This window comes from Hippoglossus stenolepis, chromosome 16, assembly GCF_022539355.2.
Source record: "Hippoglossus stenolepis isolate QCI-W04-F060 chromosome 16, HSTE1.2, whole genome shotgun sequence".
Lineage (NCBI taxonomy): Eukaryota > Metazoa > Chordata > Actinopteri > Pleuronectiformes > Pleuronectidae > Hippoglossus > Hippoglossus stenolepis.
The window spans coordinates 22,063,290-22,089,274 of record NC_061498.1 but is presented as its reverse complement, the minus strand read 5'-3'; the positions used below and the strand labels follow the sequence as shown (position 1 = coordinate 22,089,274).

Here is a 25,985-nt window from a genome sequence, read left to right as displayed (position 1 = left end):
TGAACCCGTGTCCCCTCAGCTGTCTGTACATAGTCTCTCCCGTCTCTGTTCAGAGTATTGCTCTTCCTGCTTAACAAGAAAACAACCAGGCATAAGATGATTATCATCAGAAGATAAATCTCTTTGGCATTTATCACTCTTTCTTCTACCTTAGTGTATTTAACTAATCCTCCACCATGACATCCTTTTTTCCAAAGTAACAGATGAAGCCTTTTCCCCCCAGTTGACAGTGTCACACTGATGAGCCAAAACATTATGACGAGCATGGTCATGCTTACCTGTGTGCAGCTATGCAGGCTCAGATGCCCTTTTGTGAGTTTTCCGTGGCATAGCAGCCATTCTGTCTGTTTAGGCCTCTGTTGTCCTTGGGCATAATGGACGCAGCGGTTTGTGTTTTTTCCCTCTTCAGGCCAGCATTGATAGTTTTTCGCCACTGCTGACCAGGAGCACCCTGCAACCTTTGCCATATTGGCGCACCAACCCAGTCGTCTGGCCGTACGGATTTGACCCTTCTCAAACTTGCTCAGATCTTTAAACATGCACATCCAACACTGTGACTGAGAACCATGTGTTCAATAGTTTTACAAGGCAGCATGGACCTTGACATGCACTGTTTTTATGAATAATAAAGATATTCACTTCATCTGTGAGGGCTCATAACGTTTTTGAGGGTCACATAGAAAAGCCTGATGTGAAAGTGACTTGATACATATACATAATGTATAGTTTATATTGAACTCATATTTTGGTTTTGTTCATGTTTTTAAGGTTTTATGGAAAATATTTTTACCAGCAAAAGAATGTGAATGAGGATTTCCTTCTGTATGAGCAGGATCAGCAGGAGGCACCATTGGTGACGATTCCTCCCTGAAATGTCTCCTTCCCTTTGTTTAGCTTCACCTCTCAACAGTGTAATCAACACGTCAGTGTCACACAAACACACGCACAACGTACTGCAGCAGAGAACATCTCTGATTTCATTATGATCATGTACTGTACTGTCTCCTAAAGACTTGCTTATTCATGTCACATGTCTGTGGTTTTATTTTTCTAATGCAACATGTAAAACTTAAAGTCACTTCTTCAGTGAATATTAAGAATACAGGGATAAGGACTCATCCTCTGGTTCCATAAATGCATCTATCCAATTCCTTGACATTAAAGAAACATTTTTGGTGAGCATGTTCAGTGGACTGAACTAAACCCCAGAATGCAGAGTACCACACTGCAGGAACTAAAGTAAATGTTACATAACGAATATCCATATCCAACAGCTCTGCTTGTGTTTCCACTTAGTGTTAATTAATCAAGCAGATGTGACATCACATCACTGAAAGGATGACTAGAACAAACAGAAACCCTTTCATGTCTGGGATACAACAAAAAGCCAAACATTGTAGAACACAAAAAAAATAAAAATTAAAGCAAGAATGTATGACAATAAACAATTGGAATGCTGAAATTCACACAGAGATTCAAAAAAAGTGTCATGCACTGACGCCTTACAAACAGAACATATAAAAAAATCATCCCGTTTTTTGCCCCCTTAGTAGCACACATCAGAAATATTCTGGTGAGCGAGAGCGAAAATGAAGAGGAGTAACTCAGCATCAACATCAAGTCCTGCAGTGAAATAAGCTACGTTTCAGTTTAAGGTTCTACTTCCGTTTTGCTTGTTACTGCACAGTGACTTTTCCTTCAGTTCTCATTCCATCTCAACATAGTGTTTTTGGAGCTGTCTCTAGAGTAGGATATACAGTAAGTAGCTCTTGGCAACAGTATGTCCATAATATTCAGCCAGTATCAACTGGCCTACCAACATTCTAACTTGCCAACCAGCTGAAATCCCAGACTAAGGCTGAGTGTATATAAAAAAGCCCCAAATACTCCCAGTTTAGCCAGTCTCATCATCTGACTACTCTAGTTTCTTCAAAACAGAGTCGATAGTATTTGTAGCGCTATTGCCACATCATCGGATTTCTGAATTTCAATGTCAACAACTAACTAAATAAAACCCAAGTTGTGATTTTACATTGCTGTGGGGATGATAGAGATGATGAAGATCTAAAATGTTAAATCAGAAATACAATAAACATCATTTTTTGTATTGCCTTTGCATGTATGCATTTACTTTGTTTACTATATGTTAATTATATGAAAATGATCATTTAAAGGACGATTAATTAACCATTTGCATTAAATAACTGGTTTTAATTGCGGCATGATTTCTCCATGCCACAGACAATTTAGTGAAGAGGTGTATTGCATTTTTAGTGTGGTCTAGCAGAGGCCAGCATTTATGTATGCATATACTATGAGGGAGTACAAAGGAAGCTTCATGATGGGCCAGCTGTCTGGGGGGAAACTACGACCTGACATTTAGAAACATTCATGGTTGAAATGTTTAATGTGGCATGGAACATTCATGTCACAATGAAAAACAATTGATTTAGTTATCCAAGGCAAAAGGCTAAATAATTCTCCTTTAAACAAGTGTTTTCATTCAGTTGTGGCAAAGTAAATGGAATGGGAACTGCATTTATATCAATGATGTAAAAATTATAGTGGTAGATTACCACACCAATTAATAAGTCATTGTAGTTGTGCTTTCTTAACAGTGCAGGCTGTAAATACAGATGGATGACACACCTCCACTTCCTCTTACCCTGGAAACATGAAGCCTAAAACCATCTTGCATTGGTGATGTCAGAGTCTGTACAGTAGTGATTAAGTGGATTGGTTGGATTGGATTGGATTCCACAGACACACCCACCTATCGCTATCTATCACATCAATCAGGTCAGATCAGATCAATCAAGTCGACCTATTTCAGCTGTCAATCATGACGTCTCTGTTTTTATATCATCAAAAAACTAATTCAAACCAAACCCCCCAAAAACATGACCAAAAACGACCTTTAAGTTCATTAACACCTTCTCTAAAATCTGTAATTACACAATAAAATGGAACAAATCCAGTATACTCCCACTTCCTGAAGATGCCTGGGACTCTGCTGGACAGAACTCATCCCTTCCACTTCGCACAGGCAATATTAGGTACCTGGGTTTTGAGATTTCCTCCAGGCTGTCAGAGTTGTTTCCCCTTACACTCCATTGTTAAAAACAGTTGAAGCTGACCTTGAACATAGGTCAGTGTGATAAGAACTGCCTTAAATGACAGAAATCATCTTCTGGAAAAATGTATTTCATGTGTACTTTGAATAATCTTGTTCGCTCCATGTCCCATCTGCTAACAGGGAGGGGGCCGGATTTAAGACCTATACTCTAGCCAACCACCAGGGGGCATTCAAGATGTTCTGGCTTCACTTTTAGGAGCTGTCATGCCATCCATCTTTACACACATAATTGATTGGAACCAATAACAAAAGTGTTTTAACGTCAAGCACAGTAGCTCCTGGTGCACAGAGCACTTTTTGCCACAATGTCCGGCTGCAGCTGCACTTACATGCAGACCATGTGAACATGTGACAGGTAGAAAACTTGCTGCAGACTAATCAGAGACGACATCTTTAACAAATGCTGTGAGCAGCTGTAAGGACTTTTTCATGGTAAGACATTTACACTTGTCACAGTAGGAAACAACCTGCTGTTCCTGATAACATTGATAATGGCTGTAATTTTTTCAAGAGTCCCAGTGTTAATTTCATATTTACACCTTTGCTTTTCCCACCATGACAAGTCAAAATATCATCTCTGAAAAAAGCTTGAATTAGAGTTTACAGTCGCCCATTTCTCCATTGACAGTGACATAGTTATTGACAGCAAATAAAATCAGCAAAGCTTTAATACAAAAGTCATTTGTATGTCTACGAACATTATGTAATTACTTTTGTAAATGGACTGTGCAGTGTTGTCCATGGCACTCACAAAGTTGTGTACAAGCTGATGGGAGATCTGTGGTCCATTACCACTCGTGACATGTAGTTCTAACTGGGAAGTGAGATTTGCAGACTGATGCTGAATATCAGTCAAATAATTGTTATGTTAATTTCCAGTGGACATTCTAACAGAATATAAATCCTTAGTGAAAGTGAGCTTGTGACATGGATGGATTTGTAGTCCTGCTCTGCACGGAGGTTTTCAGAATGGTTTGACATAATCCAAAATGTCGCTTTTTCTTACTAAGTAAAGGTGAAGAATATTTCAATGAGTACACAATATACTACCATGCAACGACCACACATGGACACTCTGGGACATGTGCACTGTTCAAATACACAGAGGAGACATCTAAAAGACAGCAAATTAAGGCTAGGATACACGGGTAGCATTTGGTAGCAATGGCGACTGTTCAGTTAATGCCAATAAGACAGACATCTTGCAAAACTCTCAAAAGAGTTACGGATAGTTATTACAGTGAGTGTTTTAGTGATGACTTGTGTTTAACTTCTCACTGACAAATCTGTTTCCATATGTGGGGTAAATCTCGACATATCACAACTAATATTTCAGCTGACTGGTTTCTAAACCTTTCAGATGAAAAGCTAACACATGTGTTTGACTGCCAGCCCCCTGTGTGCCCTGCGTGTCTTATCTCAGTGTAAGGCTCTTTGCCTTATTTGATTGCTTCAAAACGTTACCCGTGTAACAGTGCCTCAAAACTTCATACAACCCCACTTTCACCCCTCAGTAAAACATTATAACAAAGGTACATTTTTCATTTACAGCAACAATAAACTTTTTTTTTAATGAGCAACCTTTTGTGATAGTTCTTGACTGCCAAATGGGATTTTTTTTCCAACCCACTGGAAAGGGCTAAATTCCCTTTGTGATTAAAACCTCTAATCTCTATCATCCATCCATTCTTTGAGTCTTTGTTCTTGCCATTTGTTCATTATCTCTTTTTCTTTCAGCTTTGTTCTCCTGCAGCTTTATTTTCCTGCAAAAACAGATTCAAAAAGATTAAAAGAAATATGGATTATCTGCATTGAATACTAAAATATAATACATTTTATTTATACAGCAACTTTCATACATAAAATGCAATAAAGTGCTTTACAATAAAATCAAAGACATTAAATAAGAGATCAATAAGAACACGTTAGCAATGAAACAAAGGCTCAGAAGAAATAAATAATAATAATAATATAAAATAAAAAAATAAAGTGAGTTGTATCAACAGAAGAAGCTTGGCTGATGAGTGGTGGGAGTTTGTTCCAAACCTTTGGTGCATAACAAGAGAATGCTGCTTCCCCAAACTTTTATAGTTTGTTTTTGGGATATTTAGCAAGCCCACAGTATGGAACATATTCTGATAAACAGTCCGAGATGTATGAGGGTGCTGTACCATTAAGAGACTTAAAAACAAGTCAAATCATTTTGAAATCAACCCTCAGTGAGACTGGAAGCCAGTGTAAAGACGCTAAAACCAGAGTAATGTGATCTCTTTTCCTATTTCTCGTTAAAACCCTGGCTGCTGTATTTTGTACAAGTTGTAGTCCATCAATGGATTTTTTCAGTAATCCTGAATAAAGTGCATTACAGTATTCCAGGAGAGAAAGTATATAAGCATGAGTCAACTTTTTGGCATCTTCTAGAGTGAGGTATGGTCTTTCTCTTGCAAGGTTTCTTAAGTGATAAAAGGCAATCTTTGTGACATTGTTTATGTGAATTAACATCTAGTTCTGAATCAAGTGTAACACCCAGGTTCTTTGCTTCTGGTTAGTTTGGATGCGGCAGACTTCCAAGTTTGCTAATAATGTTTTGTCTCTGATCATCAGTACCAATTAAACAAATTTATGTTAATTGTTGCTCATCCATTGTTCCACGCTGAAGAAGCAATTTATAAATTGGTTTGGAGCATCAGAGTCATCTGGCGCTACAGATAGATATCATTGAGTATCATCACTGAAATCAGTCGTGTGTATGATTCATAACTAGGAATTCATGCAATTGTTTAGATATAGACTTTTCCAGAATATTACTGAGGAAAGGCAGGTTGGAAATGGGTCTGTAGTTGTTCAGTATAGAGGAATTTGTTTGTTTAAGAAGGGGCTTTACCAGAGCTGTTTCAAGTGCATCTGGAAAGATACCTGTTTCTAGTGAGCAATTTAAAATGTCTAAAAGATCGACAATAAAACCGTCTAAAACCTCTTTAAAAAGTGTAGTGCATGTAATAGTGCAGCGCTTGTTCAAATTGTTCCTGTCAGTAGCCTGATGGGAGACTAGTGGCAGCAACGTTGATAACATTATTATTTATGACATCCATTTTTTCTTCACATCAAGCAACATTTAGGGATGTTCTATTAGGACACTTTGCTTCCTGGGTCCTCCGAAATACACCTGCCTAGTTTGAAATTGAACATGTGAGAGAAAGATGATTTATTTAAGATACTATGCCGGATTTCCTCCCCCAAAAATGAGTAGATTCAAAAGTGAGCCCTCTCAGTCACCACTCATGGCACAGTAGAATTGAGTTGCTGTGTATTTATGTGCCTGTATTTTCCTGTTTTCTCTTTATTTTGCTGTGCTCAGGACTTTTCTGGGCTGCAGCATTTTGCCAGTGGGTGGTAGGTCCCTGGCCAACAACAGCACACAGGGTGAGAGGGTGGGACTTTATAAAAACATAGCAACAAGGTTACATTACTATCACTGTCTCTCACTGCTGTCTAGGTCATGGATTTATAAAGAGCTGCAGGTCAAAGACTTTTTGACAGAGGATTGAGCTACACACATGCAGACGCCACATGCACAGTTGTGAGGAATGTGTGTTTCATCTAAATTGTATGAATTGTTGTTTTCTTTACCCCTGAATGGGCCCTTTATGTTTAAATCATTTATATTTACATCGATAGCGAGTCCTCTCTACAGAGGCTGCCATGTTTGTTACAGTAGCCCAGACCAGACAAACTAAACAGCCTTTAGGTTATGAAAAAATGTAAAATGCAAAAGTCCCTCTGTAGAGCCAATATTTGGTTTGTCCATTCTGGGCTACTGTAGAGACAAGGTGGTGTAACATGGTGGACTTTGTGAACTTACTCCCTATGTAGATATTAAGTGCTCATTCTAAGTAATGAGAACACAACGCTTATTAATTTCAGGTGAAGTACTGAGGTGTAACATTCTAAATAATATTCACTATAATTTGTCAGAATCAAATAATAATATCTAGTGTGTGCATGTGCGTGTGTGTGTGCGCGTGTGTGTGCTCACCTGTTAGAGTGGTTCAGGGTAGGCCTGTCTTGGGTCATACGTCATATCTTGCATGTAGGGCTCATGGAGGTCAGGGTCTAGCGGCAGGGTGTCCAGAGGCAGATCCGTGTAGCCATAAGAAGGGTAAGCGCCATCTAATTCTGAGACACAAAGACAGATCTGGTTCAAATAAACATCTTGTGCTGATGCAATTGTGCATTTCACAGTTTGAGTAAATAATTACACCACAACTATAACTGTAACTCCCTATCAAACCACATTATTATTTTTACATTTCTGTTTTTAAACAAAAGAGACCCACAGAGGCTTTAGAATTGCTGGTATAGCCACACAAGCTGTTTCCCCCTGGTGGCAGATATACATTTTAGAGGCATTTTAGGTGTGTTTTGACAGTGGGAGGAAGCCGGAGTACCCAGATATGGCAAGAACATGCATACATGGTGAGAACAGGCCAAATCCACGAAGAAAAATCTGTATTAAAACCAACAAACTTCTTGTTGACACGCGACCTACTACACCACCATCTGACGGCCATCTGTAGACACATCCCTCTATTTGATAGAGCAGAGTTTATTTTTATGATTTTTTTTATCAGCACAGTAATGAAAATTGAAGGAGTCAGAATAGTTTTACTAATAAGATGGATAGAAACATGCTCACAGCAATATAAAGTCCGGTTTGGTAACCAATATATAACAAAATAAATGTGTTTATACGTGGTCAAACTGGCACCATTACAAGTTAAACGAGTTATTTGCATCTCCTAATTGCAGTTTACCCTTAGATGTACAGACAAATGGATGGACATCAGAGATGGTAACATCTACAGAGGTGTAAGTGACCCTGAATGATCTCACTATGTGTTTCATGTGGCTCAAGAGCGAGAGCAGGTTGTCTACAAACCAGATGGTCAGCTTTTTGATCCCCTGCTCTTCCATTCCATGCTGTAGTGTACTTGGGCAAGACACTGTTGCATTGCACTGTATCAATGTATGTGTGTCAAAGGGTAAATGGCGAAACTGTGCTGAAGTGCTTTGAGTGGTCAGAGCAGAAAAGGGTTATATACATACAGACCATTTACCATGTTTGTGTGTTCAGAGACATCCCCTCGCCTCAGCATCTGTCCCTCTCCTGCGCACCCCTCAGGGGCTTTTGTCTTTCTCTTTTGGCTTTGACCAGGAACACTGTTGATACAATCGGGAACGAGGCCAGACTAATAAACCGGCTGTTTTGTGCTTACCCTTTGTGTCTGCCAGCTGAAGACACCACAAGGAATAATGAGATTGGGACTCATATGTTAGGCTACAACCAAAGGCTGAACGGGACATCAGCCATTGTTGTTGAACTATAACTATAGCAAAGGACAAAAATGTAATTCTTTTTTTACCTGACTCTCATGTGTTGAATAAAGATGTATCTTGTAGATATGTAAGTAGAGATAGTGCAACTGAACAAAATGAGATGCTTAATGTCAAACTGATTAGCTACGAACATGCAGTATGTTCTGGTGCACTGGCAGTAGAAATTTATGTAATTTATTTTCTTAAATCTTTCAGCTAGAAGCAAAATAACCCACATTTGGTCAGGTTTTCCATCTTATCCAGAGTACGTATGAACCTGACCTCATTGTGACATATTTTGTGTAGAAGCTGGAGGTGTATGTGGAGGTCTGACTGACACCGAACAAATGAGCTCATTTGGTGCTGACAAGTGCACTAAGAAATCAGCACCTTCCACTGAACTCTATTACAACTACTGATAGTTTGACAGCTTTCTCTCTCTCTCCCTGTGTGTGTATGTGTGTGAATGAGAGAGAGAGAGAGAGAGAGAGAGAGAGAGAGAGAGAGAGAGAGAGAGAGGCTGTCAAGCTATAAGTGGTGGAGAGAACTACTGCAGTGGTTTAAGAACCCTTTTTATAATAAGAAGTCCTTATTAGTCCGGCAATGGGGAGATGCAGGCTTTCCCCTCCTCTGTTTAAACAACTTTCCTTCACTTACTTTGTCTTCTCCCCTCTTTCCTATGATCATGTTATTTTTACCTCCTCCATTCCACTCTCTCTCTCTCTCTCTCTCTCTCTGATAAATACTTTTTTGATATCGGTTCAGTAAGTGTTTGTAGCATCTCCCTTTCTCTCTCCTGCATGTCGACACTCTGTGTTGTTTTGTCTTAATGACAATGTTGTATTCTGGTTTTAGTCTTAATGTCTGCACATTGTGGTTTACCACTCTTTGTCAACTCATGTCTTTGTGAGATTGTGTTTTGTTGGTCCTGCTCTGAACTTAAAGAAATATAGTAAGATCTACATATGATGGTATTTCAATTCAATGTATCAGAGGTACAGGAGGTTCGCCTCCTCAGGAGGGTCCAGACAGTTTCAGGAGAGTGAATGGAGGTGAACAACTATAAACTAGTTATTAAATGAGCTCAGTTTGAATTGTCTAAATGTGCAAAACAATACAGTAGTTTTGGTGAATTTTACCTCGTGCCACTATTCCAAAATTAGAAACGAGTCACTGCGTTAGTACAGATCTTCTGTATTTGGCATCCAAATACCTAAGCTAATAAACTTAGGTGAATTTGGGTGAGCAACTTTTAACAAGGTTTGTCTAAGTACCCAAAGTCTCAGAATTTGACAAACCCTGACAAATATCCACTGCATGTTTTTATTTTATGCTGCTTTCACCTCTCTATGTTGAAACTATTCCTGAGACTAGTTGAGTCAACTGTATTTCATTGACACCTCTCTGAATAATGCAACGGAATTCAAGTGGACCCAATAAATCTGGAATCACATTTCAGCAGCAGCATCTATTTATAAGTAAATAAATATGATTAGCAATGTTATAATAATGTCAAGGGGCTTTGTTTTATGTCTGCTGGAGCTTTCTGATTCAACGGAGATACTCACAAGTCAGAAAGAAATACTACCCCAACGCCTTTGCCCCTATCAAATATGTTCTGCCAAAAAGTGATTATGCAGCCTCTTAAAGCTTTATTGCCCAATTTATAAATCATTTATGTATTATTTTTTATTTATTATTGGTACCGATGTGTATATGTGTTTGGTAGCCTATGTCTCATATCCTTTTTTAGATTTAAAAGTTATACTGTAATTCATATGATTTTCGGATGGGCTTTATTTAAATATAAAGCAAATACCATTATTACTCTGTATTATTTAACATTATGCCCTAGATTGTAACCAATCCACTTTTCTTTTCTTTTACCAGTTTAGATATCTTTATGGTGCCAATACAACTCCTAAAAGCTGGCATGACACACCCACTTTCCATTGCATCGCTTTAATGGCTCTCTCTCTCTGTGCTTGTCATTTGGGGTTTGCATGAGAGCCTCCCCTCTTGTGCTGGTAACATGACTGCGTCACATAAAACACAAAAGTATCACTTAGATACCTTTTTTCCTTGTCTAAGAATAATCAAACAATACATGTTGATGCTTCATGCATAACTTAAAATGAGCATTTCTTAAATTAAGGGTTAGTTGGTGTTTTTGTGGTAATGTATAAAATAATAATATAGTAATAGTATTAATCAGTGACATTCAAATACAGATTTGGATGTTGAAGCTTTATTTTGTGCATCTTGGAATGATGACAATACTTTATGTGATTGTAAGGATCTTTACTGATGATGATTTCCGTCTTACTCTGTCAGATACACATCATGCAGGTAAGCCCCTTTGCGTTTGTGTACCCCTGCGCTTTAGGAGATGTATGGCAGAAATATTAATCCGATCTATCTGTATGTGTGTAGGCTGGGTGACTGTTGTGCATCTTGTTGTCCAGCTTTATTGTAATATTGTTTTTGTTGTTATTTAGTTTGTTGCTGTGGCGACAACACTTTCTCCCCTTGGGATGTCTGTCTAATGCGCCTGCGTGGTGGGTTTGAGGATCTTGCTGTTTATGGTGAAGTTGTGAGGGCTGAGAGAAAAGAAGACGCAGGGGGCCTCTGTTAGATGAAAATAAGGGAAGCACATGGAATCTGGCCGGATGGATAACAGCAGTTGTGTTGGGAAATGTAGTAGGTGGTTGCGTATGCTAAATTGTAACATATCCTGCTGAGAGTAGATAGTTAACGTTTTAAGGTCAATTAGCAAGATTCTCAGAATTAGCAGTAACTGTGTCTTTAACTGGGGAAAGTAGCAAACATCCCCAGGGACAGATTATATCCGTTTTAGATTAGGTCATGCTTAATACTTCCAAATAAAAATAGGACTGTTTGTGGTCCATGTTCTCTCTGCACAAAATATAGTTTATAATACATGTATGTATTTTATATACAATGATTTTTCCAATGTCTTACCATGATGTTCTCAGGTCGTTACTTTGAAGAGAACATTATTTCGATGCCTACTGAAAATGGCAAAAACTATGAACCCAAATAAACAACATTTTCTTTTACTGTTGGTTGTGAAGGGAGATCACCACACCTGACATGGGTCCTGTTCAATGTGTGACGAAGACCCCACCTGAGTGCAATGTTAAGTCTGTGTGTGTGATTGTATTAAAACAGTGTTCTAGAAGTACTTTCCTTTAAGTCAGAGAACTCACCGTCAGTTAGGTAAGTTGGCTCCAAGGGAACTGCAGTATGGGCCTGGAGATAAACAGATAGAAACAGACATGAACAAAATAATGTTCTCACATCGCTATGGCAACAAAGCACACATGTCAATAAAGTAGCGCCACAAGGGACACGGTGGATTGGAGACAGATATACACACACACACACACACACACAAGCAAACCTTGCCAACCAGCAGAGAGCCACAATTAGCTGAACAAGTGAACAATTGCTATAACTCCCACAAGAAAACACATAACACAACTTGGGGCCATTTGATGAAAACTGAAAATGTTGAATCATAGCAAAACCAACAAAGAAATGAATGAATGTCTCTAGACCAAATATAAATGGAAGTTATGAATGAACAAATGAATTAAGAAAAACCTCACTAGTTTGATTTAACTGTTTTACAAAGGGAAACAAACAATCTGGCAGAAACTCAGAGTATGCATGGGTCTAAATTAAGAATATAAATGATGAGGAGATTTTGGGGTCCTGAAGAATTGCCCTTTGATCATTCTTATGGGAGCTATAATGACAGAGGAAGGCATGATGGTTGAAGGGGATTTTAGAGTACTGTGGTGTCAGGGGGTGTACTGTTTGAGAGGTTATTTGTGCCTTACCTTGAGTGGTTTTTACCTCAGATTATAAAAAATATATATATATTTTCACAAAACCACTATTGGTACTCAATTATTTTAGTTGAATACAATATAGGCAGCATGGTGGCGCAGCAATCTGAATTGTCACCACACAACAAGAATGTTTTTGGTTGGAATCCAGGTTCAGCCTTTCTGTGTGAAGTATGCATGTTCTCCTGGTGTGTGTCTGGGTCTTCTCTGGGTACTCAGCTTCCTCCCACAGTCCAAAGACATGCACATTGAGGCTAGGTTAATTGGAGATTCTAAACTGGCTGTGGGTGTGAAAGTGTACGTCAGCCCTGTGATACCCTGGCAACCTGACCATGGTGTACTCGCCTCCTGCCCAATGTCAGGTGGGATTGACTCCAGCTCCCCCACCACTGTTAAAGGGAAAGCATTATACGGTATGAATACAGATAATATAAATGGATTGGTACTATCTCAGGCTTTGGTACAGTCTAACCTTGTCCCAGTCAAGGTTATTCAATTAAGGATTTTTTTAGGTCTGCTGTGTTTAGCTCAGTATCAGGATTCATCTGATATTTTACACTGGGCCAAAGGGTCACTTGTCTTAAGCGTACAATGATGCAAAATAGATCAGTATGTGTGTGTGTGTGTGTGTGTGTGTGTGTGTGTGTGTGTGTGTGTGTGTGTGTGTGTGTGTGTGTGTGTGTGTGTGTGTGTGTGTGTGTGTGTGTGTGTGTTAGGTGTCTGATGGAATAGTGAATGTTTGTACATCCAGCAACCCGCCAAATCAGAGAAATTACAACAACATACCCCCGGAGCATCTTCCGCAGACATGACCAAATAGAGCTAAAATGGTTTTTGTTAATGTAGATAACTAGAGAATCATTTCGCCCAACTGACGATCTTTGAAGAATGCAAACCTCGGGCCGTAACTCATATATGGGAACAGTCAGTCAGGTTTACAGATGCTGGTCTCTGTGAACAAGTTGTATTGTTAAGTTTTCCTAGTTGGGAAAGGGTTTTGCTGTTTTCCTTTTCTCTTCAGTTATTTAATTATCAGATGAAGGATATAGAAGTTACCTAAGCCCCTACACAATTATGGTTCACCCACGCAGTTGTTTTCACTTGCGTGACTAATTAGACATCTGCTGCCTTCAAATGGCATCGTGCCGTGTCCACAAGAAGACACAATTAACCACTTGAATGCCAAATATACTGTGTACCCAACTTCCCACGTTGTATCTACAGGCTCATAAGTTCCATTTAAAAGCTGCAGTCCCCTCAGAAATATGTGGGTGTTTGGTACTGCTAGTGGCAACAGAACATAGTTAGTGTTTGGCGTCCAGGCTTTGACTTTCTCCAGATATGATTGCATCTTTTAACCCTGTGTCAGAGCCTACAGGGAGATGCTGGAGGTGCTGAATCAGACAGGCAAACAGGCAGCTAAACCTCTCGATGAGCTTCTGGCTTCATAATCCCCCCTGGTTCATGAACATTTGACAAATGTACGGACTCAATTGCAGGGATGAGCAGGAGATGGTGAGGCGAGGGGAGGGATGAAGGGGGTTGAAGAAAGGGATGAAAGGGTTCAATTGAAGTTGTGGAGGTTGAGACTCAGGGAAAGGGTATCAAAGATCTTGGGGCTGCTCTTGCACCCAATAGTAAGACGGACAGCAAAGTAGTAGGCACCTCTCCAAGAAACACCAAAGAACCACCAGAATTCTGGGTTAATTGGCAGAACCTTAAAGACATTGGTAATGTCACTTTAAGCCAACCAGGCGCGGTGGCTGGCAAGATCGATAAGGTTGATGGCGTGGTGTGATGGTTGCGTAATGCATGGAAAAACAGAATAAGAATGTTGATGCTTGGTGTAGTGGGTCCGTGGGGAGAAGACATGTCTATGATTAGTCTCTTCTTTCCGGAGAGTTTCCTGGTGGGGATGACGATGGGGCTGATGCTGTAGACTGGGAAAGGGAGACTAGTGTAAGGACCTATCATAAAGCCATCATTGACTTCTTTGGCTAGGAGCCTGTCCATGATGCAGTGCAAACGTGGTGGATGGACAGATGGCTGCGTTGGAGAGGGGGTGAATATGGATGGGGAATATTCTAAGACTACTCATTTGGTCGTCGAAAAGTTTGCTGTCTGAGGGGCTGAGAACCAGCTGTCCATGATGAGACAAGTTAGAAAGTCTAGGTCGACAGAACTGTGACCGTCGTGAGAACTGAGACAAACGAGAGAGAAGGTTTAGTTACGCTTATGTAGGCATGCACGTGTGAGTTAATAAGGCATAGGTGAGTGGATCAGTGAGGAAGAGATGGTGAGCTGTGGCCTTGTTCCTGGAACCTCAATTATAATAACTCCATTTACGGAGAAAGCGTAAAAAAATGCTGGTAAAAATGCAATATTCAGAGATTAGATTGGTTTGCTGTAGGCTCCTCTTTCTCTTCGGTTGTTTGGACCAATAAGGACCTCTGCTTGGACATTTCTCAGCTGTAGAATAATTTTTATGATCTATTATTTGATATAAGGGATGCTTTTTTTCAAGAAGAAAAGGAGACTTTCGTTATCAGGACAAATATAGCTCTATGGTTTTAAGTGTCATAAGCATAGCAGTGGAAATCAGTACTCTGCCTATTACCCCCTGTGGTAACACATGAAGTCCATACAGTGGTTAGCCCAGAACAAAGCCTTGTGGTACTCCTTATGGAATATCTGTTTTGAAATGAGACAAATCAATTGTGATTGTGTGTCAGGTAGGACTGAAACTATTTTAAGTGTGTGCCTGAGACCTCCACCCTTTTCCCAGTCTGCCATTGTTATGAATGGTAATTTAGGAGAATGCACCAAGTTCTCAAAAAAATAAAAAAAATAAAATAATAGAAAGTTGTTTTGTATTCACATGAATTTGATATCTGCATACATTTTTTTCCAGAACAGGTTCAGTAGTAGTACATACACAAACACACACACACACACACACACACACACACACACACACACACACACACACACACACACACACACACACACAGCCTTCTTACCATTTCCCATGCGGTAGGGTCATGTTTAAAGAGCGAGTGTGTTAGCTCCACAGACACTCTCTTCCTGTAGTCTGAACTCTTGTCCTCTGAAATTCGGAACAGCACTGCTGCAGCATAGGTGGCTACAGGGAGACAGTAACATAACAGCCATATAAGCATAATTCTGTAAACAATTTTTTTTTTTAATATATGTATTTATTTTGCAGAAAAGATGTACTGAAATAAATCTATTTCTTCATAATGATTATAAAAGTCTGAATCACTTCATGAGGAAAGTTAAATAAATATCCAGCTTTACTTCCAACAAACTAAAATGAAAGAACAGAATGACTTCTTGTCAATAACACATTTTGCTACAAGTAAATGTATTCATGTATTAATAATAACAAAACAGTTTTACAATATATTTTACAAAAAGCAACCCAGGCCAGGTCTTTATGGAAGAGGATGAGGACCACTTGTCAAAGAAATAAGATAATTCTCAGGATTTGGTCTTAAATGACTAACAAACCAAAATTAACAGTTTGGACACAAGGCCTGTCTCACAGTCTGTGCTCGATTTCATCCCAGAGATGCTGGATTACCTCTGTGATGAGATAATCCCTTTCTAAAATACCTTATTTTTAACAATGCATTTAAGATTTGTCTTAATTGGAACTAATGGGCCAATGAAAAACAGCCCATGACCAATTTGTGTTAAGATTCTTGATTTTTTATGAATCCCCCTATCACAAAATCAAGAATTGACTTCTTGGATGTCATGAGACTGCTGTATTAACGTGTCATCTGATTAAAGCCCAGCATTTGGGGTACCCTGCGAAATGTAATGATGCCACTCTGGTGGATTTTCAGGATTACAAATAGTACTCAATTTGTACCCTTTCATACTTGAACTGTGCAGATCGTGTTGAAGTTCTATGAGAGCTGGATTTTCCAATTTCCCTCACTATGACTTCCAGCAGATGGCAGTCACAATTCACCACGATACACCTTCTCAGCTTCACCAGCAGTGTGTATCTTTTCATTGAAACTAAAAAGAGAAGTGTGCTTGGCCTCAGAAAAAATAAATAAATATGTATGTTGTTTTAAGTCTCTTCCATTTCAAGCCTCTTTTACTCTGGATCCTGAGTCTTTTATACTCCTAGTTTTTCAAAAAGTGTTTTGTATAAGTTAATACAATTTCAGAAAAATTAAACAGCATTAAAATCCATTTATTGATATATATGCAAAACTATTCAAAATGCATAATAGTGGACGAGCTGTGAGTTGAAATGTGATGTACCTATTCCTTCGTTGCTGGAGTGCAGCAGCTCCATGAGTGGTGCTGAAGCTCCCTCTGCATCAATGAGCTCTGCCGACTGTTTGTCCAGAGCCAACTCACACAGGACGCCCGCAGACACTCGTTTCACGTTCTCCACATAGGAGTACAGCAGCTGGGCACACACACACACACACACACACACACACACACACACACACACACACACACACACACACACACACACACACACACACACACACACACACACACACACACACACACGCACACAAACACGCATTCAGATCATTGAAAGCATTTTTAAAAAGATTTCTTTCCTGTCAAAAAACGTTAACAACCACAGTCTCTGTGTTTCAACCAAGCAGGCATCAGGCTCACGTAAAGTTCTGTTTTATTATGCTGTGTTCAATGAGATTACATATGAAGTCAATGCAAAAAATTATGCGATTTCGTGTCGCCTGGCAGGTGACACGAAATTTATGTATAATGACTCAACGCAACAGATAGAAAGATTCAATATTCACATCATTTGCTTGAGGGCACAGCCACAGATGACAATGTGAAGCAAATGTTTCATCCACTGTCAGCCAACACAGCAATTGAGCCCTGTGATAGCCCTGGTACCTGTCCAGTTTAATGTTTCTCAGTCTGAGCCATAGAGTAGCAGAGTGATATCCTGCAGCTCCCCAACACTCTACGGAGGATATGATTATATGCATGATGGATGGATATAAGTGCAATAGTTAATGCATCTGAACTATGTGTATGTATGGGTCATGCTCAAATGTTCCAAAACATTCACTGAGATCTGTGGACAACAGTGGCAGAAAAGCAACAACTCAGTGCTGGGCGTGATGCTTGTTCAAACCACAATGCTTGTGGATGTGGTATGCAGGACATTTAGTATAGTCTTGTTACTTAAATGTGCTAAAGATGTGGTTAAAGGAATGAAAATGCTGGTTCACTATATTGGATTCATTTGAAACTAGGATGGCCCCTAAACTGATCCCTGCTGTGTGTGTGTGAGGGTGGAAACAAGCTGACTCCTCACTTCCATGGTGCTGATATAACATCAGCAGCCTGGCATTGTCTCATAAGCATTTTGAGTTTACCTGTACAAACAGTGGTATGGTTTGCATGCTGGCGATGTCTCCTCTGTTCATTGGGTCTCTTGCTAGAATGTGGAGTGCTCCTGTGCAGCCCTCAACTATTTCCTCCATGCGAACACCATCCTGGAGACAGAGAGAGACAGAAAGACAGAGGCAGAGATGTCAAGGAGAGAAATAAACCAGTTGATTACCAGTTACCATTCACAAATCTGCTAGATTTAGACTGAAATTGTTCTTTTTCACTCTTTGTTAAAATGTTCACTTCCCCACATGTAGAATAAAACATGCAACCTAATGGCACCTTTATGGCTCCAGATCAAATTGCACATAGTTCAAAAGAGTAATTTATGATTTGATGTGTTTTCTGAGCCTGACCTGGAAAAGTCAGTATAGATGAAAACATGACAGGAAACAAAATAGAGATTTACGTGGGATACAAAATACAAGATACATCTTGAGATCACTGGAGAGGCAGTGTAAAAGGCTGCTTTTCCCCTCATTCTTAATTGAGTGTGAGCTTAAAGACATTGATAATGTGTAATCCTAATGGTGTTAATGTATTGTCGCTGTAATTCTGGTTTTATATTCTACACACAGCCTCAACCATTGTATTCATTATGGTAAATGATCTGTATTTATATGGCGCTTTTCTAGTCTTGACGACCACTTAGGTATCACGAAGCATCAAAAGACTGTTCTCTGTCCCTCCTGATTGAAAAGTCAAATAACTGAAGAACAAAATATAACTACTTCTGTCTTATCTATACATATTTAAATAGATATGGAGGGATTTTCCTCAGTCATACACAGAAGTTATCTACCATTGTCAAAACATCCACAATAATGATTGTGTTTCTCTTTCATATAGTTTAGTTCAGGAGTTTAGCCGTCAGTATCACCATGGCATCATTACCATTTAAATTAGGAAGCAATCACATCATTTACTTTCTTCAGTTCATATATTCCCTTCAGTCGGTTGCAGGTTAAAAACTTTACCCACCCAATGTAGGTCAGCAATGTGCATAACATTATTAATAATCTTATCTGCAGTAGAATGTTCACATGGTGAATGCTTGTGTGGCTTTCTGTTACCTCCTGTGCCTCATGGCTGAGCTGACAGGTGAATTTTTGTATGTGTGTGTGTGTGTGTGTGTGTGTGTGTGTGTGTGTGTGTGTGTGTGTGTGTGTGTGTGTGTGTGTGCGTGTGTGTGTGTGCGTGCGTGTGTGTGTGTGACTCCAGACCTGGTATGTCTGCTGTGTCGAGGAGGCGTGTCTCTGCGTGTCCTGGTGAGCCTTCAGTAGCAGGTTGACCAATCGAGGAATAGCACCTGCCTCCCTCAGTGGCGCTTGATTGGCTGGGCACAGTGCCAGGTTCCGGATCAAACCAACTGTGGCCTGGGGAGAGAAGAAGGATCAAAGAGCTCTCTCAACAGGATGTTCCACACTGTATGTGGGTCAGCTTTAAAGGCAACATTGGATGTGGTCCTCCAAACGGCAGTGCTACCTCCTGTTTGGAACCCCAGCAAACTGCACTCATGTTTACCAAACAGTATGTGATGCTTTATATCAAAGGGAAGCACAGGGAGGAGGGGGAAAAGATCCAACCGTTTTCTATGGAGGGAAGCCTACTTGCTGCCTAGGAGACAGCTGGGTCCTCTCCCAGCATATGGGCTGTCTCACTGCTACACCAGCAAAGTGTTCAGAAAAGTTCAGATTGTACTTTTCAAGCACATGCAAAGTCTATAACCATGCAAATATTTGCAATTTTACTGATGCAGGGAACAGCATCCATAAAGGGCACACTGAGAAAATTCCTAAAATGTAAATTACAAATGCACTCCTGATGAGAAGGGGTTTATGTGAAGCTTTCTAAACAGTTTCTGGCGCACAGCCTTGTTTTTAGGACCAAATATTCTCATTAACTTACTAGTTACATACTTTCTTCTCTCTCATCCTCATTCTCATTTCTCAGTCTTCTTTGATTATGGATATTTGCTGAAAACATATCTACATTAAATCAGCGTATACACATTGTTGCATACATGTGCTGTGATGTTGGACACTTTTCATACATAAAATGCAGCTCAAACTGCTTTACAATCAAATCTATAAAATCAAAGACATGAAATAAGAGATCAATAAGCACATGTTAGCAAATACGAAAGAATAAAAATAAAACAGATCAAATTAATTAAAAGCAAGATCTTAGAAATAGGTCTTGAGTTGTTTCTTAGAACTATCAACAGAAGAAGCTTGTCTGATGTGTGGTGGGAGTTTGTTCCAAACCTTTGGTGCATAGCAAGAGAATGTTACTTCCCCAAACTTTTATAGTTTGTTTTGGGATATTTAGCAAGCCCACAGTATGGAACATATTCTGATAAACAGTCCGAGATGTATGAGGGTGCTGTACCATTAAGAGACTTAAGAACAAGTCAAATCATTTTGACATCAACCCTCAGTGAGACTGGAAGCCAGTGTAAAGACGCTAAAACCAGAGTAATGTGATCTCTTTTCCGATTTCTCGTTAAAACCCTGGCTGCTGAATTTTGTACAAGTTGTAGTCCATCAATGGATTTTTTTCGGGAATCCTGAATAAAGTGCATTACAGTATTCCAGGAGAGAAAGTATATAAGCATGAGTCAACTTTTTGGCATCTTCTAGAGTGAGGTATGGTCTTTCTCTTGCAAGGTTTCTTAAGTGATAAAAGGCAATCTTTGTGACATTGTTTATGTGAATTAACATCTAGTTCTGAATCAAGTGTAACACCCAGGTTCTTTGCTTCTGGTTAGTTTGGATGCGGCAGACTTCCAAGTTTGCTAATAATGTTTTGTCTCTGATCATCAGTACCAATTAAACAAATTTATGTTTTATCTTCGTTTAATTTGAGAAAATTGTTGCTCATCCATTGTTCCACGCTCATGTACCGGAGTCTCATGTTGCATATACCTCTGATGTTCTGGATTTTGTTCATTGCATCTTTTATGTATCTTCTGTATGGTTTGTATGTATAAATCTCAGGCGTGTACAATAACAATGTGTGGTGTAACATGTAATGTTTGGTTTTTGTGACCAGTCTTGCTCTCTTTGACGAGCACCTGGAGATTTTAGGTGAAAAATTAGTGTTTATGTTATTGAGTCAAATTTATTGTTTCCTCATGGGTGATAATTTGGCTGATTTTAGTTTCAGTTCTCCAGTCACACTAATATATCAAAAACAAAATTGTGACTTTTGGATCAACAGCTGCAGCAGTCCAATGATGCCTTAATTCCAAACAACAAAGTTATTTAATAACTTTTGGCCCAAATCCTGTGCTTATACGGTCAGTGAAATTGTTGTAAATGTGTTTGGATGTCCACTCTGCAGCTGCAGGAAGGGTGTCATCTCTGAGAGTTTATGAGTCCATTGAAAAGAATATTGTTATCTGTGGTACCTGAACAAAATCTCAGACATTTATGCTGCTATTGTGAAATTAAAGCAAATATCTGATCCTGGTATTGAATATGTAAAGTTTAAACTGAAGATAGAAAATGTAATGGTTCATTATCATGACGTGACATCTGGGATGTAAAAAAACATTTTAAACATTATGAAGTAGCAAAACGTCCTGTTTCCCTCACTGCCCCCCATAAAGTCACATTCTCCATTTCTCTATTCCACATCATTAAACACCAATACCTCACCTCCTTAATATAATGTGTTGGCAGGGCTGTCTGACTGAGTGGGAGGAATGCGTTTGTGTGTGTGTGCGTGTGTGTGTTTATCAGTTCCCACTCTAATCCCACTTCAATGGGAACACGCTTTAAAGGGCCAGTGGTTCGATTCCCAGCTCTTTCAGTCCACATGCTTGAAGTGTCCTTGTGCAAGATAGTGAACCCCAAATTGCTTCTTTTGATTTTAGTCAAGCAATGTGAAGGGAGTCAATTGTCTTTTTTAGTGAATTTACCTGTTTTCAAACCCACATGCAGTATATAAATTATTAATTTTGGTGTAAAAAAGGGATGTGTTGTGTGATGACTACTACTACTTGCCTGCCTCGCTTGATTTTCTCTCCTACTTGTTTTGCAGACACCAGCATTTTGCTGGTAGGTGGAGCAGGGTGGGTCATCTGTTCATGTCTGCCCATCAGGTGGGGCAAGAGGCATAAAGGACCGTTTGGGAAATCCACACAGACTCACCAACCTGATATCTTTGTTATAAGAGGTGCTGTCTGATTTGAAATATCTTAGAATCATTCTAGATTCTATTTTAACATTTCAACAGCACATATAAACAGGAGTACTGGAGATGTAGTTCAGGATCTCAAAAAGAAAAAGGAGAAAACTAACAAAGCCAGCAGGAGAATCAGACATTGGAACAAGTTCAACAATGGCAGTTCTTTGTTGCTGACATGGCGTTACAATGTGAAAAGTGATTAGCTCAGCCAGGCTCTTGTTGTTTTAAAACACACAAACAACCACCCCATTATGATACAACAGTTAACTTATGAATGGCTTCTAAATAGCCTGTATGTGCCCAGAACATACCAGTGCTCTTGGTTTCTAATCAGTGAACTCAGTGAGACTGCAACTCCTGGGTTTTTAGGACTTCCCATAGTGGTGTTTGTTCTCTGCCCATCAGGATACTAGACAATGATGATAGCTCACCTCGACCTGTCCTTACACGCAGGATCAAACCAAGGGTGTTTCCACAGATTTGAGATTTTGTCTTACATATAACAAGTTCCATTAACCTATATTCCGCCTGAAATTAGATAGACCTTTTAGCTGTGGCTGGCCTCTCTGGTTTGGTATTGTTGGTTAAACAGTGATGGAAACCTGAGGAAGACTGCAGGTGAAACCAAACTTAAAAGGTCTGAGGACCTAACCTGACCTAATTGGCTTTCCTCAGACACTGAGCTAAAATGGTAGCATTATGACTGGGTCCTTGTGCTGTTTCATATTAGGATCCACTGTAATTCGAACTCTGATGTTAGCATGAAAACCAAGGGTGTTTCCACAGTAAGAGTGTAACCATAATAATAACATGCTGGATTTAGAGATTTGAGGCACTTAATTGATGACAAAACTAGTTAATCTGCAACTCAGGTTTAAGAGCATGCAAACTTAGTCTCTCTTTTTGCATGATCCAGATAATAACAACAATTATTTGTATTATCAATATTATTATGATTGTGTTAATATTCTGTTTATTAAAGGAATAGTTCACCCTAAAATGATAATTCAGTCATTATCTACTCGCCCCTATGCCGATGGAGGATCGAGAGAAGTGTTCAATTCTCTGTTTTATGTGTTACTCAACTTTTAGTTAAAGTGTCTCTTTTCTTCCCCTCTTTGGATTGTGTTCAGCTCGTTTTCTCTTTCACTTTTTCCCAGATTTCTCCCATTCTGGCAGCCAGACTGTGAGGATTTTGTGGCGATGGTGGTATTGTGGTAAGCATAGCTGCCTTCCAAGCTGTTGACCTTGGTTCGATGCCCAACATTTTGATTGTTGGGATCAATAGATTCATCAGATCTCCTATACAAGTTGCTTTACATGACAATAAACTCTTGAATCTTTTCACAATTTAAGAACATGCATGTTATGCTTAACTGAATCAATGAGGACAAATTCCGAATCCTCCCCCAAGGACTCCTAAGACAAAAGACTCACATAATAGCAGGATGGGTCTTCAAGTCACAATTATCAACAGCCATTCACACCTTGACTCAAACAAACCACTAACTGGTGGCCTTTTCAACAACCTGTCTGTTTAACATAATGTCTCTCAACATAGGGACAGACCAACATACCTGAAACCTTGCATTAGTGTTTGAGAACTGAAGCAACATAATAGGTTAGAAGTGAAATGTCTTGAAGAAACACAATCAAGTCCAGATGCCAATGTACACCTGCACAACTTATGAAAGTTAGCATAGGACAAAAAATGTATAGAATTAAATTATGTAAACGATCCACATAGGTCAGTAGTTGGGTGCAAACTTAGCTAATTTCCACTTTTGGGTTCAATCTCTGGTTGCTACATTATTTCGAAAATAATAGAAAAAATAGCTTTAGTCAAGTTGTTTTGGCCGAGTGGTTAAGGCCGTGGACTAGAAATCCATTTGGGTTTCCCCGCGCATGTTCAAATCCTGTCGACAACGGTAGACTGCTTTTCATGTCCATTTCTTTCAGTGTTTAGAAACCAGCAATCAACCAATGGAGACATGGCAATACAGCTGCAACACCTGAGCCGATACGAGACGGTAAGTCTGTTGTTTCAAAGACTCAGTTATTTGCTCCATTGCACTGTACTTTGTCTTAGCTAGTTCTCACTGCTTACACTCAGAGTTAATGTAGATATGTGTACAGATTCAATTCTGTTTTATGTATTACAGAACTTGAGGTGGTTTGTATTTAAAATCCAGGTGACGGATGGCTAAAATCCTTAATCTCAATAAATTACATCAGGGTAAAACAACCCTAGTATAAGACGTATAGCGTAAAAAGGTAACTAGAAACTAGATAAAAGTAAGTTTTAGAGGAGAGTGACCGGCTGAAAGACATGGGACGCCATCTTGTCATGCTGTGTTCCAACTCTTTACTACAAAATAAATTTGTGCATCAAAGGGTTGAATTTAATATTTGTACAGTGATTTAAAGGTGATTAAAAAAATATAGAGATATATATCGTGTATCGTGATATAGGCTAGAAAAATCCAGATATTCATTTTAGGCCATATCGGCATACCAGCCCTAGCACAATATCTCTTGTTCAACTTGTGTCAGTCAGCCCCGTAAAGACTCAGAAACTGCTGACAGGCAGGCGTCTGAGACTCTTGTCTGGATTACACAGACTGGATACTACAGTTGCACTTATGGGCATCTAACTCCTCACTTTTAAATGTTACACTTTGTCTCCAAGACACGCCGTCCTCTGTCAATGTCTACTCGGGATGCCTTCAGCCACAGTACAGCTGTGGGCTCAGACGCTGTTTAGCAAAATAAATAATGTTTCATGTTCAATGTTTCATGTTCATGAGGGGGTAAAGAAGACTTCAACTGCTACTGATATGCAGCTACTATCATACATATCTGATCAAATTCATTCTGAAGCATATTTGTAATGTCAGATATGAGTAAGATGGACATTTGGGAAAATGAAACAAAAATATTAGTTGAATCTACGAGATCCTTGAAGAGCTTCAGTCTTCAAGTATTGTTAATTTTACTTAAAACCAACCAGCTTTGTATCTGCAGTGTCTCTCTAGCTGTCTGTCAGTTTGTCTATCGAGGGACACAGCATGCCAGTGGTTATTGCCGTAGCTGAGGTGTTCTGGGAGTGGAGCATGATGAGGGATGTGTTTTTATGGTGTGGTGCGTGACAATGCATGTCTCTGAGTGCTTTTCTGGCTTTTTGGCCAATCAAATATTTTCCTTTCCTTTTTTCCTTTCCTTCAAACACTCCGAGGCATATTAGACTACAAACCAGTGCCTTCCTCACCTTTACTACAGGCCAGTAGTGTGGCTGCCCCAGCAGCTTGACGACAGCAGGGATACCATAGTGCAGACGCACAGCATTCTGGGCCAGCTCTGCATCTTGGTGTCGGGATGTGAGGTGACGCAGGGCACAGACCGCCGGCTCAGCAACGTCCTCCTTCTCCCCTGCTCGGAGCACAGCATGGATCAGTGCTTCCACACCACCATACTGAGTCACGAGAGTCTGAGACATAAGAAGAATAAGAAGAAAACAACCTCTTATGTGAAATGCAGCAGAAGTGCTGTGAAGCTTCCTTCATGGCATCGGTGGCACATACATTCATGTCAGAAAACATGGATTAGTGGGAAGACAAGTATATTTAAATGTGCCTGTGTGTGTGTGTGTGTGTGTGTGTGTGTGTGTGTGTGTGTGTCTGTCAAGACGATAAAGTCCTTATGAGGAGAAAAGGGAAAGCTGAGGTTAGTTGATCGTAAATCATTACCTTAAAAGTTGAAGACATTTTTTAAGGGTTGGTCGTAGACAAGTAAGTTCAAGTTAAGGTGAGAGTAAGTCTCCGGGAAATGAGTGTATGTCTTGTGTAATGTTGAATCTAATGTGCTCTGAAGTGATGAAGACCTAACTGAAATCAGAAAGTGTACAAACAGATGCATGTTGTGTGTGTTATCTGTATGGGAAACACGTAAAAACTTTATTTACGAACACAATTTCCCAT

At 39.5% G+C, this 25,985-nt stretch overlaps 1 protein-coding gene across 2 annotated transcripts in view; it reads right to left on the bottom strand.

Moving 5' to 3' along the window:
• Positions 1-2,388: 2,388 nt before the first annotated feature.
• The window catches only part of LOC118124080 (junction plakoglobin), a 107,153-nt gene continuing 83,556 nt past the window's right edge, over positions 2,389-25,985 (bottom strand). Inside the window, exons 10-17 of one of the 2 annotated variants that reach the window (XM_035181880.2) lie at positions 25,277-25,495; positions 19,038-19,190; positions 17,799-17,918; positions 16,690-16,840; positions 15,408-15,529; positions 11,743-11,785; positions 7,173-7,312; positions 2,389-4,899 (exon numbers count right to left, since the gene is read on the bottom strand). In XM_035181880.2, the coding sequence (XP_035037771.1) occupies positions 7,176-7,312; positions 11,743-11,785; positions 15,408-15,529; positions 16,690-16,840; positions 17,799-17,918; positions 19,038-19,190; positions 25,277-25,495 (945 nt within the window). In that variant the 3' untranslated portion in view covers positions 2,389-4,899; positions 7,173-7,175. Of the gene's footprint in view, positions 4,900-7,171; positions 7,313-11,742; positions 11,786-15,407; positions 15,530-16,689; positions 16,841-17,798; positions 17,919-19,037; positions 19,191-25,276; positions 25,496-25,985 lie in introns of those variants that run through there. The other variant, XM_047343878.1, reaches the window with a different exon arrangement.